The following is a 13,066-nucleotide window of genomic DNA, read 5'->3' as shown; positions in this document are numbered from 1 at the left end:
CACAAAGCACCGAGGTGATCTCCCTGTGCTATGTGGCTGCTTCCCACTAGCTATCTATTTTACGTTTGGTAGTGTATATATGTCCATGCCACGGTCTCACTTCGCCCCACTTTTCCCTTCTCCCCTGTGTCCTCAAGTCCGTTCTCTACGTCTGCGTCTTTATTCCTTCCCTGCCACTAGGTTCATCAGTACCTTTTATTTAGATTCCATATATCACACTACAGGATTTTAACTTTTACTGAAATTTATGATTTTAAATGTGGATTTATTTTCTCTTATACAGAAAATCCTACTTTCTCATAACATTAGTAGAATTATTTATTTGCTTGGAATCATGTCTTATAGTACAATGCTGTGATTAACGTGGAACTTTTCGATAGCCAGCATCAATAATTGCCATCTGACTGACCATTTTAATTGTAAGTGTCCTTAAGTCAGGGAACATGGCTAATTCCTGGTGTGTCTAGCAGAGTATCCCGCACACTGTAAATGTTCTTGTGAGTAAATGAAATGTCCACTGGTTAGCCTCTTTTCTCTGAGTTTTGCTTCTTACACCCACCATTTCTCTCCTTGGAAGCTCCTACCTTTTCTAAGCACATTCTCAGGAAAATAATTTACTTCTCCTCTTAGTAAAATGCACATCACTTATTTTACATTTTCTCACCATCTCTATTTGTTTCCCTGGTGTGTTGGAGGATTGTGTGTAGTTCTTATAGGTTCAAATAAAAGGCCATAGTTATCATGGTGGGTACTTTTTCAAAAAAAAAAAATCACGAGTTTCAACTCAACCTAAATAAACAGAAAAAAAACCTTTGGCATTTTCTTTCCACTTGACTCCTTTTTTTTTTTTTTGTAAATTTATTTATTTTATTTTTGGCTGCGTTGGGTCTTCGTTGCTGCACGTGGGCTTTCTCTAGCTGTAGAGAGCGGGGGCTACTCTTCGTTGTGGTGCGCTGTCTTCTCATTGCGGTGGCTTCTCTTGTGGAGCACGGGCTCTAGGCGTGTAGGCTTCAGTAGTTGTGGCACGTGGGCTCGGTAGTTGTGGCTCGCGGGCTCTAGAGCGCAGGCTCAGTAGTTGTGTCTCACGGGCTTAGTTGCTCCGCGGCATGTGGGATCTTCCCGGACCGGGGCTCGAACCCCTGTCCCCTGCATTGGCAGGCGGATTCTTAACCACTGCGCCACCAGGGAAGTCTCACACCTGACTCCTATTTTTAATCCGTTGAGTCTGATGATGATTAATGGGACTCTGGTTACCATATAACTTCATGTTCTTTTTTAAGGTGTTGTGACATTTGAGATAATCTGGAAATACTTTATTTAAAAATCTTTTTCTCCCACAGCTGTTGCCTTCATTGCCCATAAGAATGGAGACACATAAATGTCAAGAGGTATCAGAAGGTCTGCTGACCACCTTTTAAGGACATCCTTTGATTTTCTCTTTGATAGCCATGGCTTGAGAAGAGTGATTTTTTTCCAGATCCATGATAGACTATGGTGTAAACTAAGGCATTCTTTGGGAATAAAATGCAGTCACTTATTATAACTTAAAAGTATTGCCGTTCAGAAGAACTTCCTGCAGTGATGGAGATGTTCTGTCTCTGCTGTGTCCAGTACATTACCCACTAGCCACGTGTGGCTTTGAGTGCTTAAAATGTGTCTTGTACAAAGAAGGAACTAAATTTTAAATTTTATGCAATTTTAATTAATTTTTAATATTAGTAAGAACATGTGGCTAGTGGCTACATATTAGCACCACAGTTCTAGATTATAAATATGGTCCACTTAAAATTTTCATTTGGCTTATATTTCCTGAAATATGTTAATTCTAACATCAGCTTTCTAATTATAGTTGTTTCTTCCTATAACTCTCCATACAAGGCTTAATATTTGCAAACCAAAGGAAAAATCACTCTTAGCTGTAGGCAGTGTATCTACATCTGGATTGAAGACTGTCATTGGTTGCTGCAAATTTTCGCCCCTGGCTCCTGACCTTGGAGGGAGAGATTTCAGAATTTTTATTTTATGACCTAGTGGTTACTGGAGAAATACGATGAAAACACAACCACTACCTGCCTGTAACCCAAATACGTGCAAATTACTGCAAAAGCCTAACAAAGGATAAAATGTAAGAATGAGCCAACATAACTTTATTCTCATTATAGCTGCATGATCTTTTTTAACTACTTGAACTTTTAAAAATCAATTTTAACTTTTTATTATAGAAAATTTTAAACTTAAACAAAAGTAGAAAGAATAGTAAGTAAACTCCTATTTGTCCGTAACCCAACTTCAACCATTATTTCCTGTTGGCCAATCTTACTGTGTCTATGTGCTGACCTTTTTCTCCTCCACCCATGCTATTTAGAAGCAGACCCCAGATACCATATCGTTTTATCCTCTTTGTTTCACTATGTACATCTCTAAAAGATAAGGACTTGTTATCTTGTTAAACAGAAAAGCATAACCACCATATCACACTAAAAGAAAAAATAACCCCCAAACGGAAAACAATAGTTTCTTAATAGCGTTAGTTATCCTATTAATCCTATTCATAGCATTAATTATCTTATTTATGTTTAAATTTCTAATTGTCATATAAATGTCATTATTTATTTGAAGAAGCCAGGCCATTTTCCCTGTAGTTTCTCAAAGCCTCCTACTAGTATCATTATGGCATTGGTTAGAACGGTCCTCTGTCCTCTATTTCTTGTAAGTTCTAGTTGATCTAATAGCCTGACTGGGTTTGAGGGTTTTGGCTTTGGTTGTGCTAGCACTTCATCAGTAGTGCTACATTCTTCCTTAAGGGGGCAGTTCATGTTGACTGCTCTCCTTCTGGGGTGTAGCCGCCCTGGCTGACTGGCACCTTAACTCATTAGGAGCTGCAAAATGGTGATATGCTAATTCCATCAACCTTTTCCATTTGATAACTGGAATGCTTCCATAAGATGAAACTTCCCCTTATCTGTAATTTGGTCACCCAGTGATACAGTTTGTATAGGAAAGAAGGGAAATTTTCTTGATGCTTTCCTTTTTCTTTACCAGTTTTTAAATAATATGTTGACTTATAAGCATCCTCTAATAATGATCAATTGAATCAGTTGTTTCTTTTTGAAGTATCATTCTAAATTCATGAACTTATACGTAGTTAAAGAGCTTCAGTCCGTTCCAGTTATTCTTACTAAAGCTCTAAGTGGCTGGTCCTTGGCTGGTGGCCTTTTCGGGTTGGTTTCTGAATCATTTTGACATGGTAATAGAATTTGATAGCTTTTCTGGTCTCTAGGATAGTTCCTGTCCCAGACCTGGAATCAACTGTTTACAGAAGGAGTCCTGCTTTCCTTTGGTGGGAAGTGGTATTTCTAGACTACAGTGTGGCTGTTAGGGATTTATATTTTATGACCATCATATGGATATTGACTGTTGTAGGAAATATATGCTTATATATTTTTTAGGAAATATATGCTATGTGTTCTTAGAATGTACATAAATAGAAATAAATTATATCTGAAAAAAAATAAATGGAAAGAACAGTGTTTCTATCAGCATTGTTTAAAATTAAAAGATAATAATGAGAAAAATCAAATCTACTTCATTTATTATGTGCACTGTTTGTTTCAGTAATTAAAATCTATCTCTATGCATCGAATCTTTGTGATATTTGTATAATCAAGGATTAATATGCTCCTCAAAACCAACCAGCATATACAAATTATACTTGGCAATGAGAACTAAATTATCTCAGTTTTTAAAAAATCTATTGTACCATAAAATGCCATACATTTAAAAAATTTTCACCATGGGTAAGGCTTTTGAAAGTTGCTCATAATACATTGTTGTTAAGCAAAAGTAAGCAAAACATAAAGATAGCTAATATATGACACTCAGAGGAAATGACTGGAATTTTATCTTATTTTTGGCAGAGTACCTAAAATAATTTGTTGCATTGCTGTACATTTTTGTATCACAATTTGGGGAAACAAAATAAAATGAAACTTCCCCTTATCTATAATTTGGTTACCCAGTGATATGGTTTGTATAGGAAAGAAGGGAAATTTTCTTGATGCTTTACCAGTTTTTAAATAATTGTGCTAGCTACCAGTGCAACTTACTCTATTTCTTTAACTTTTTAGCTTTGAAGAATTGCTAAAGTACACAGAACAATTAAATTAATGATGTATTTTAAATGCAAAGCACTGGATAGTTGGCACACGAAGAATAACTAGCCAGTGGGTGGTCCTGTGCGAGATTTTCTTTGGGAAGTCTTTTCCTAAGGACCTCCCTGTTGAGCATGGCTTTTCAGTTTTACCCTCCTATCCTCACAGCATTCAGATGCACTCCTTTTGTAACATCGTTTTGCCCTGCAGGCACAGGAGTAAAGTAGCTGTAACAGAATCTCACAAAGAGACACAAAAGGTGTAATTTGAGAAAACCACCATGTCCATCTCTCCTTCCTTTTACTTTGGCCCAGAGCACTCCCTCTTCTACAAGGAGTTATGCCTGTTGTTCCACAAGTAGGTTGGGTATTTGGTGACTCCGACTTGTGAGAGGATGCATTTGTTAAATGCTTCACATATTTTTTAGCACCAACTTTCATATGAGTTATTATGCTGAGAGTTAGGAAACCAAACAGGTATGGCCTCTTCCCGTGAGAATCATGACTCTAGAGGGAGAGAGCTGTAGTAGCAAATAAGCAACGTGCTGTGATGAGCATAAAACAGGGTGAATGACACGTTGGGGGTTAGCAGAGAGATGGATTCTGCCTGGCAGAGGCATGAAAAACTGCCCGGAGGAGAGACCTTTACGCCGCCGAGCCCAGGAAGACTGTGCCTGGGGGTGGGGCGGGAGAAGGGCACTGCAGCCAAGGCAGCGGCACAGGCATCAGAGAGGCTTGGAAGGCAGGACTTGTTAGGATGCTTAGTTAGTGGGGGATGGTGGAAATTAAGATGGGAAGAGAAGACAGGCCAGCAGACGAAGGGCTTCGAATGTCAGACTAAGGAGTTCGGCCAAAGTAGTCTCTGCCAAGGAGCCAGAAAAAAAAGTTTTGAAAAAGAAGTGTGGCCTTGTCCCAATAGAGAAAGGGCCAGAGAGTCCCACTGGGAGGCCCTGGAGTAGTCCAGGGTGAAGGTGACAGCCATCCAACCCGGGGCAGGGCCACCGGAAGTGAAGAGTGGGAGAGCCTTCAAGAGGAAGGATGAGCAGGAGGGGGATAGAATACTGGGGATGAGAGGGAAAAGGAAACACAGGTAGGGGAGGGGCAATACGGCTGGCGGGGGGGGGGGGGGGGAGTGGGAGGTACAAACTATTGGGTGTAAGGTTACAGGGGTTTATCCTGTAACATAGGGAACAGAGCCAGTATTTTGTAATAATTGTAAATGGAAAGTAACCTTTAAAATTGTATAAAAGTTAAAAATTTTTTAAATAATAAAATTTTAAAATTCCAGTAAAAACATTTATTAATGGAAAGTAAACAGTTCTTTCAGGAAAAAAAAAAAGGAGACAAAAGTCAGCCAAATACTCTGCTGAGATAATGTTGGCAGCTGACAGAACAGTGAGAGCCTACCTGGAGCGCAGCATGATTTTAAACACACTATAAGTATGACGTGTATTATCTCATTGACTCTCCACATGAACAATAGAAGGTGTATACTATTATTTTACCTATTCTGCAAAAGAGAAGTCACCTTTAAAAAGCATTATTAGGAGAGAACATGTAGTTAAAAAATAAGACTTGCAGATCTCCAGGAAGATAGGAAAATTCTACACTTGCACTAATCTAATAAAATAGTCACAAAATATATGAAACACAATTTGGGGGATCTATAGGACAGAATTATTCAAAACATCATTATACTAGAAAACTTCAATACTTAAGGAAAGGTCAGGCACACAAAAAATTAGCTAAGTGAGAGTCAATTTGATGAGACAAGTAATATGGTTAATTTAACGACTGCATATAGAACTGTGCATTTACAATTAGAGAATATACCTTCTCTCAAGAAACTTTTACAAAAATGGACCATGCATCAGGCCATAAACTACTCTCAACAAAGTTCAAATAATTAATAATCTAGATTTTTTCTGACCACGTGTAGGCAAATCACAAGTCAATAACAAAATGATAGTATATAAGAGTGTTTCGCATACATTTGCAAATTGGAAATTCTAAAGAACTCACAGGTTGAAGAAGAAATCACGACAGAAACTAAAAATGCATAGAACTAAGCAGTAGTGAAAACACTACCCATTAAAAACTTATGGACTCAAAGAAGTAATTAAGAACGTTTATAGCACCATTGTGATATTAGAAAAGAAGAAATGCTGAAATTAATAAGCTAAGTGTCAAACTTAAAAGTTAAGAAAAGGGGGATAATGAGGTAAGATAGAACAGGAATTGATAAAACTGGAAGGAAAGATACAGTATTATCTCCATCTGACCTGTGGACCACACATGCATGCAGAGAATCCCAGCAGTTCAGCTCAAGATGAAATATCTGAAAGGAGAGTGAAGCTGCTGCCCGGAAAGACAAAGTTGGCCATCCAGGCCTAGCAAAGAAAATTACCTGCTATAGCAAAGGAAACAACACTCATTGGAGAATGCTAACAAAACCCAGAATTTCCAGAAATTAATCCATGATGTCTAGGATATAATGCAAAATTACCTTACTACAAAGAGCAAAAAAAGAATGGAATACACTCAAGGTAAAAGAAAAGTAATTGAGTCTGGCCCTGAAATGAAAGCGATTTTGGAACTGAGAGATAAGGATTTTAAAAGAACTATTGTAATTATCCTCAGCGAGTTAACGTGAGCATGTTTTCAGTAAATGAAAATCTCAGCAGAGAAATGGGAAATCTCAGCAAAAAAATAGAAAGAATAAAAAGAACCAAATGGAAATTCCTAAACAGAAGAATACAGATTCTGAAATTTTAAAATTCACTGTGTGGATTTGATAGTCAAATAATCATGACAAAGGAAAGACAAAGTGACTTTGATGATAGATCAAAAGGAATGATTCAAGGTGAACAGAGAGAAAAAATTTCTTTAATGAACAGAGCATCAGAGACTGTTAGATAATATCAAGGTGCCCAATATATGGGAAATTGGAATGCCAGAAGGAGAGGAGGCAGATAAAGGAGTAGAAAAATTATCTGGCAAATTAATGGCTAAAGATTTGATGAAGACATAAATTTTCAGATACAAGACGCTCATTAAACATCAAACAGGGCTTCCCTGGTGGCGCAGTGGTTGAGAATCTGCCTGGCGATGCAGGGGACACGGGTTCGTGCCCCGGTCTGGGAGGATCCTACACGCCGCGGAGCAGCTGGGCCCGTGAGCCGTGGCCGCCGAGCCTGCGCATCCGGAGCCTGTGCTCCATCAAACAAACACAAAGAAGGCCCCATCTAAAGTGCATTGGAGTCAAACTGCTGAAAACCAAAGACAACAAATAAATCTTGATAGCAGCAAAAGTGCACGGAAATGACATGCAGGGAAATAATTCAACTAATAGCTGACTTCTCATTAGAAACCATGGTGACCAGAAGACAGTGGAACAGAATTTCAAAATGCTAAAAGGAAAAAGAAAAAACAAACCATTAACCTAGAAATCTATATTAAGAGAAATATCCTATAAGAATGAAGGTTAAAGGAAAAGACTTTCAGATAAAGTTAAAAGAATTGGTTGCCAGCAGATTCATATAATCAGAAATCCTAAAGAAAGTTCTTTAGGAAGTAGGAAAATGATATCTGATGGACACTCATATTTTTGATAAAGAACAAAAAGCATCAGTAATGGTAAATAGTGGGTAAATGCAAAGAACAAATTTTTCTTTTTTACTTTTTCTTAATTTCTTTATAAACCATAATATTGTTATAAACAATAATTATAACATTGTCTTGTAGAATATATAATGTATATTGATGTAATACACATAACAGTTATCACAGCATGGGACTGGATGTGGACCTGAAAACTGGACAGATTTCTATATTTCACGAAAAGTGATACATTATTAACTCTTTGTAGATGCTGCAAAGTTGAGTACATATTATAATCCCTAGGACAACCACTAAAAGAAGACAAAGAAATACAGCTAAAAATAGGGAAATTAAAACTGTAAAAAATATTCAAAAAATAAAATGAAAGTCAGGAAACAAGAAAGAGGGAAACAAGAAGTAGAGGAGAAAAATAGAAAACAAACCCCCACAAAAAAAATTATAGACCAAACTCAGCCATATCAATAATTTCATTAAATGTGAATATGGTACATTTACCAGGATAGACCATATTTTGGGCCACAAAAATGTCTTAATGAGTTTTAAAAGACTAAAATCATGTACAGAATATTATTTGATCCAGTGAATTTAAATTAAAAATCTATAAAAAATAAGAGGACCAGAATAACTTTACATATTTGAAAATTAAACATGTTTCTAAATAATCATTGGGCCAAGCAGACTTTTCAGGAAAAATTAGAACTAATTTGAACTGAATAATACTGAATTCAGCATATCAAAATTTGTGAGATGTAGCTAATACCATGCATAGAAGAAAAATTTTAGCTTTAATTGTCTTATTAAAAGGATGGAAAATCAAACCAAAGATCTAAACTTCCATCTTAACAGACTAGAAAAAGGAAGAGACTATCAAAGGCAAAGCAAGTAGAATAAAGGAATAAGAAGGAAAAGAATGTAATTCTGTGGAGTAGAATTTAAAAAACATAGAAATGATAATAGCATTGGAATTAATCCAGTCTGCACAGTGTTTTCCATTCATCAACTGATTATCGTGTGAAATTGCTTTACCTTCAGACTGGCTCAGTGTCATCCCCTTCACTCAGAAAGATAGTATTATTTTCTTTTTTAAAAATGTTTATTGGAGTACAGTTGCTTTACAATGTTGTGTTAGTTTCAGGTGTACAGCAAAGTGAATCAGTTATACATACACATATATCCACTCCTTTTTAGGTATTTTTTTCCCATATAGGTCATTACAGAGTATTGAGCAGGGTTCCCTGTGCTATACAGTAGGTCCTTATTAGTTATCTATTGTATATGTAGTAGTATTTGTCAATCCCAATCTCCCAGTTTATCATTTCTTCTTCCAATTGTGTGCCCAGTCTCTCCACCTGCAATCCTTTCAGAAAGTTTACCCTTTCATTTGTAGTATGTGTACACACCACTCACACACACACACACACACACACACACACACACACACCTACATGCCTACATATATACCCCTACATGCATACTATTCAGGGGGATTGCTCCATTAATTTTCTAAGGGGATATTTGAAATCTCGGTTGAGTTACAAAGGACCAGTGTCACTGAGGATACAATGTATAGAGCCAAAGATATTCATGACAGTGAAACTGCCAATTCCTCCAGGAATAGCAAAGGAAGCTGTGGACCAAATGAAATTAATTTTGCAGGATATGGTGTGCATGTGTACATATACAGATTTCACCCCAAAGTTTCCAATATAGGAAATCAGTCCCCTTGGTACCAACTACCTCCGCCCCCTTATGGTAGCGGGTTTCTTAATCTGCTCTGTTGTGTCCACTCTATGTGTCCCACCCAAGAAAAGTCTAGAATGTTCTAAAGATTTTATGTGTGTATATGCTTGTGCTTTATATGTCAGTGTGCAGACTCTGAGAAATGATTCAGAGAGAAGCTTCACATGCAGTTATATGGAGAGGAGCATATTTAAAGGACCCATTTCACCATATTTAAAGGACCCTTTGATGAAATGCAGGATATACTTTTGTTGGAACTAGTCAATTCATTTACCTGTGTCCATCAAAAGCTAGTGAGTTCCTTGATGTTTCATGTTTCTGTTTTACTTTCTCTTTTGTAGATAAAGAATTCATCTACAGAGAGCAGAAAGGAAGTGTGATACTGCAGAATGTTGAAACAAATACTTCTACAGTGTTAATAGAAGGCAAAAAAATTGTAAGTACTCTCTTTAATGACAAGGATAATTTCAGTTTTCCCGCCTTCAAGTCAATAAAGCAGAAAATGGGCTTCCCTGGTGGCGCAGTGGTTGGGAATCTGCCTGCCAATGCAGGGGACGCGGGTTCGCGCCCTGGTCCGGGAAGATCCCACATGCCACGGAGCGGCTGGGCCCGTGAGCCACAATTACCGAGCCTGCGCGTCTGGAGCCTGTGCTCCGCAACAAGAGAGGCCACGATAGTGAGAGGCCAGCGTACCGCGTTGAACAGTGGCCCCCGCTTGCCACAACTAGAGAAGGCCCTCGCACAGAAACGAAGACCCGACACAGCCATAAATAAATAAATAAATAAATTTTTAAAATAAAGCAGAAAATGACTTTAGGTTTCAACTTTTCGTACAGCCAAGCAGAAGCAATAAACTTGTAATCCTACAGGCTGAACAGCTACAGATAATGTGAAATTGAAACCACACTAATTTAATAAGATGAAGTCACCATTTCTCTGAGTATACGGGAAATTTCTCTGCAGGTGTTGTAAACAATTGTTGCCTATCATATATAATTCAAAGATAAGTCCTACGGCTTTTGCGCATTTGCAGAGCAATTGCAGTAATTGAGAGAATACCTCAGGACTGCTTTGCTCGAGCTCATATTTTTTTAAAAATGCATCTTCACGTGCACAGGGAATATTAATTTAGGCCCTGACTGAACTCACTCTAACGACATTAAGTGATGTTTATGCTTTAGAGCAAATACTGAGTCAATAAGAATGTCACTGCTTCATCATCTGGGAAAACCTGTTTCCCCAAAGATGAGGCGTTAAAATTTGGAGTTCATGTTAACAGTTAATGATATTTATTAAAGAATTGACTGAAGTTATGTACCAGAAATCAATGTAAAGAGAATTAACTCTTTTTTTCATATGTGTTCATGCTTATTTTTAGAAGGAATAAATCTTCAGCTTTAGGGAGTTGATCATTTTCTTGTCCCATACATGGAGGAAATCAAAGGAAGAAACTAAGGCCAAGTCTGTGCTAAAAGCAAGAATTAAAACAGGCCACGAATTCTCAATCAGAACCATCATAACGAGCCTCTGATGAGAATCAGAAACACAGGAATCCTAGCATCCTGTGATCTGGGGATTAGAGACCATAGAAAAAATTAGCTGCCTGGGTTTACAGATAAGGAGCCCCGAGCCCAGTTAGTGAGTGAGCTCTCCGGAGTCCTTGGGTGAGGATTCAGGCAGGTCCCCGGAGCCTCGTCCCAGGGACAAGAAGGGATGAAAGGATGTCCATCTTTGTGCTGCCCTATCCCCCGTCCCACACAAATGCTGCCCTACCTTCTCAAGAACATATGACACTGCTGTTTAAATACTCTTCCTTTCTTTTTGGTGTAGCGATACCTTTTTCTTTAAGAATAAACATTTTATTGAGGTTTAGTATGGGCCGGATTCTGCCCTTTACAGAGACTGTTTGCCGGTGTAAGAGAGGCCTAGCGAGGTTGTAGGATGGTGTAATTCCCAAAACAGCAGGTACTGAATTCAGTAGTAGTCTGCAAAGTAGGACCCGACCTGGAAAGAATGAATGTGCCTGCATTTTTGCATTAAAAAATCATCTTTGGTAGAATGACTCCCATAAGAAAAGCTGGTTCAACTCACTTAAAAATACTGAAGTTGCAGAAACGGTTTTCTCCTATTAATCGAAAGGAGAAAATGATCAGACCATTGCTGAGGGTAAGTACATGTTACTGCCAGGATGTTATCGATATTTCCTGTGAGGATGTCAGTTTGCTGAAAGCAGGGTACTGTCGGTACAGCTGCACTTAGTAAGAAAGTACAAGACTAGGAACAGCCTTCTCTTTCTCCAATCAATAACTTGTGACAGGTCGGTATTTTAACTGAAGTTGTTTTAGCCAGGTAATAAAGTGACTTCAGAAACCTCCTTAGGTAAAGAAAAAAGGAAGAGCTCATCTTGAAAATCGGAAGGTTTATTCTATATGATGAAATTGCTTCTTAAAATGTCATTTATTCACTCACCTCAGAAACATTTGTTGAGCACCAAATGTGTACAGCCTGGTTGATACTGTTCGTGATCCTGCCAGTTTATTCCTGGCTCAAAGCTCCATGTAAAGGCGCCTGTAAACAGACCTCAGACGAAGGAAAGAGAGGGAAAGTCACTGGGGGCCTGCATCATCATTTAGAACACAGAAGCTCTGGATTTAAGTTCTCTTGAGCCAGTTAAACTTGTGCTTCAGTTACTCCATCTGCAAGTTAAAGCTGATGGGATGATCCAGCTCTCTGTATTTTCACGAGCAAGTATTAAGAAGGGGAAGCATGGTGTTCTGAAGGGATCAGAGTCGGCGGGCCCTCTGCTCCCGGGAGGATGAGTGGGCTGGAGAGAGCGGGCACACAGGGCAGTGGCTCTTGCCCGGTTCTGCCCGCCTGCCTTTCCGATGCTGGTTCCCTAGGTGGTCTCTCCTTATTTGAAACCTGGAAGCTTTGAGATTGTTTAAATGATAAAAGTAAGCTGAGGAAGAGAGCTGTGCTACCTGTGAGGCCACCTGTAATCTTTAGGTTGATCTTAAAACAACCTGAAACCAGTGGAGACATGAACATGAAGCAGTGAATGCCCAGGTCAGCAGAAGTTTAAAATATTAACCTACAATCTGACCTCTGACCTCGTTCTCTTCCCCAGCCACTGAGAAGGACCCTCACACACAAGGTCACACCAGGGCGCTCCAGCCTGCTGGCCTTGACCATCCTCCGGCTCCTCAGCCTCCGTGACTGGCTCTTTCCCGGGATGGATCAATGGAAGGGGAGGCAAAGGAATGCAAACGCTAGGCAAACCAGCAGAAGGGCTTTTTACATCATTGATAATTATGCAAATGAGAGCTTGTGCTGGGCTGGGCTCACCTGGAGGGGTCTCACCTGCCCCCCCAAACAGCTTCCTTTGACCGAAAGGAATTCAGTCATCCTTTCTCACACCTCCAAATGGTAGAAATCAGATCTTGAACTATTTCAGAATACCAGAAACACTTTAAATTGTGAGTTCACATAGACATTTAGCCTTCTAAGGCAATTCCATCCTGGTTCACACTGTTATTTGCATTCTTTTGTTTTTTT

At 38.7% G+C, this 13,066-nt stretch overlaps 1 protein-coding gene across 1 annotated transcript in view; it reads left to right on the top strand.

Annotated features, from left to right (window-relative positions):
- DPP6 (dipeptidyl peptidase like 6) overlaps positions 1 to 13,066 on the top strand; it is an 824,646-nt gene that overhangs the window by 488,675 nt on the left and 322,905 nt on the right. Inside the window, exon 4 of the mRNA XM_024129132.3 lies at positions 9,853 to 9,947. Coding sequence (XP_023984900.1) covers positions 9,853 to 9,947 — 95 coding nt within the window. The remainder of the gene's footprint in view (positions 1 to 9,852; positions 9,948 to 13,066) is intronic.

Source organism: Physeter macrocephalus, chromosome 5, assembly GCF_002837175.3.
Source record: "Physeter macrocephalus isolate SW-GA chromosome 5, ASM283717v5, whole genome shotgun sequence".
NCBI classification, from domain to species: Eukaryota; Metazoa; Chordata; class Mammalia; order Artiodactyla; family Physeteridae; genus Physeter; species Physeter macrocephalus.
This window is presented reverse-complemented; position numbering and strand designations above follow the sequence as displayed.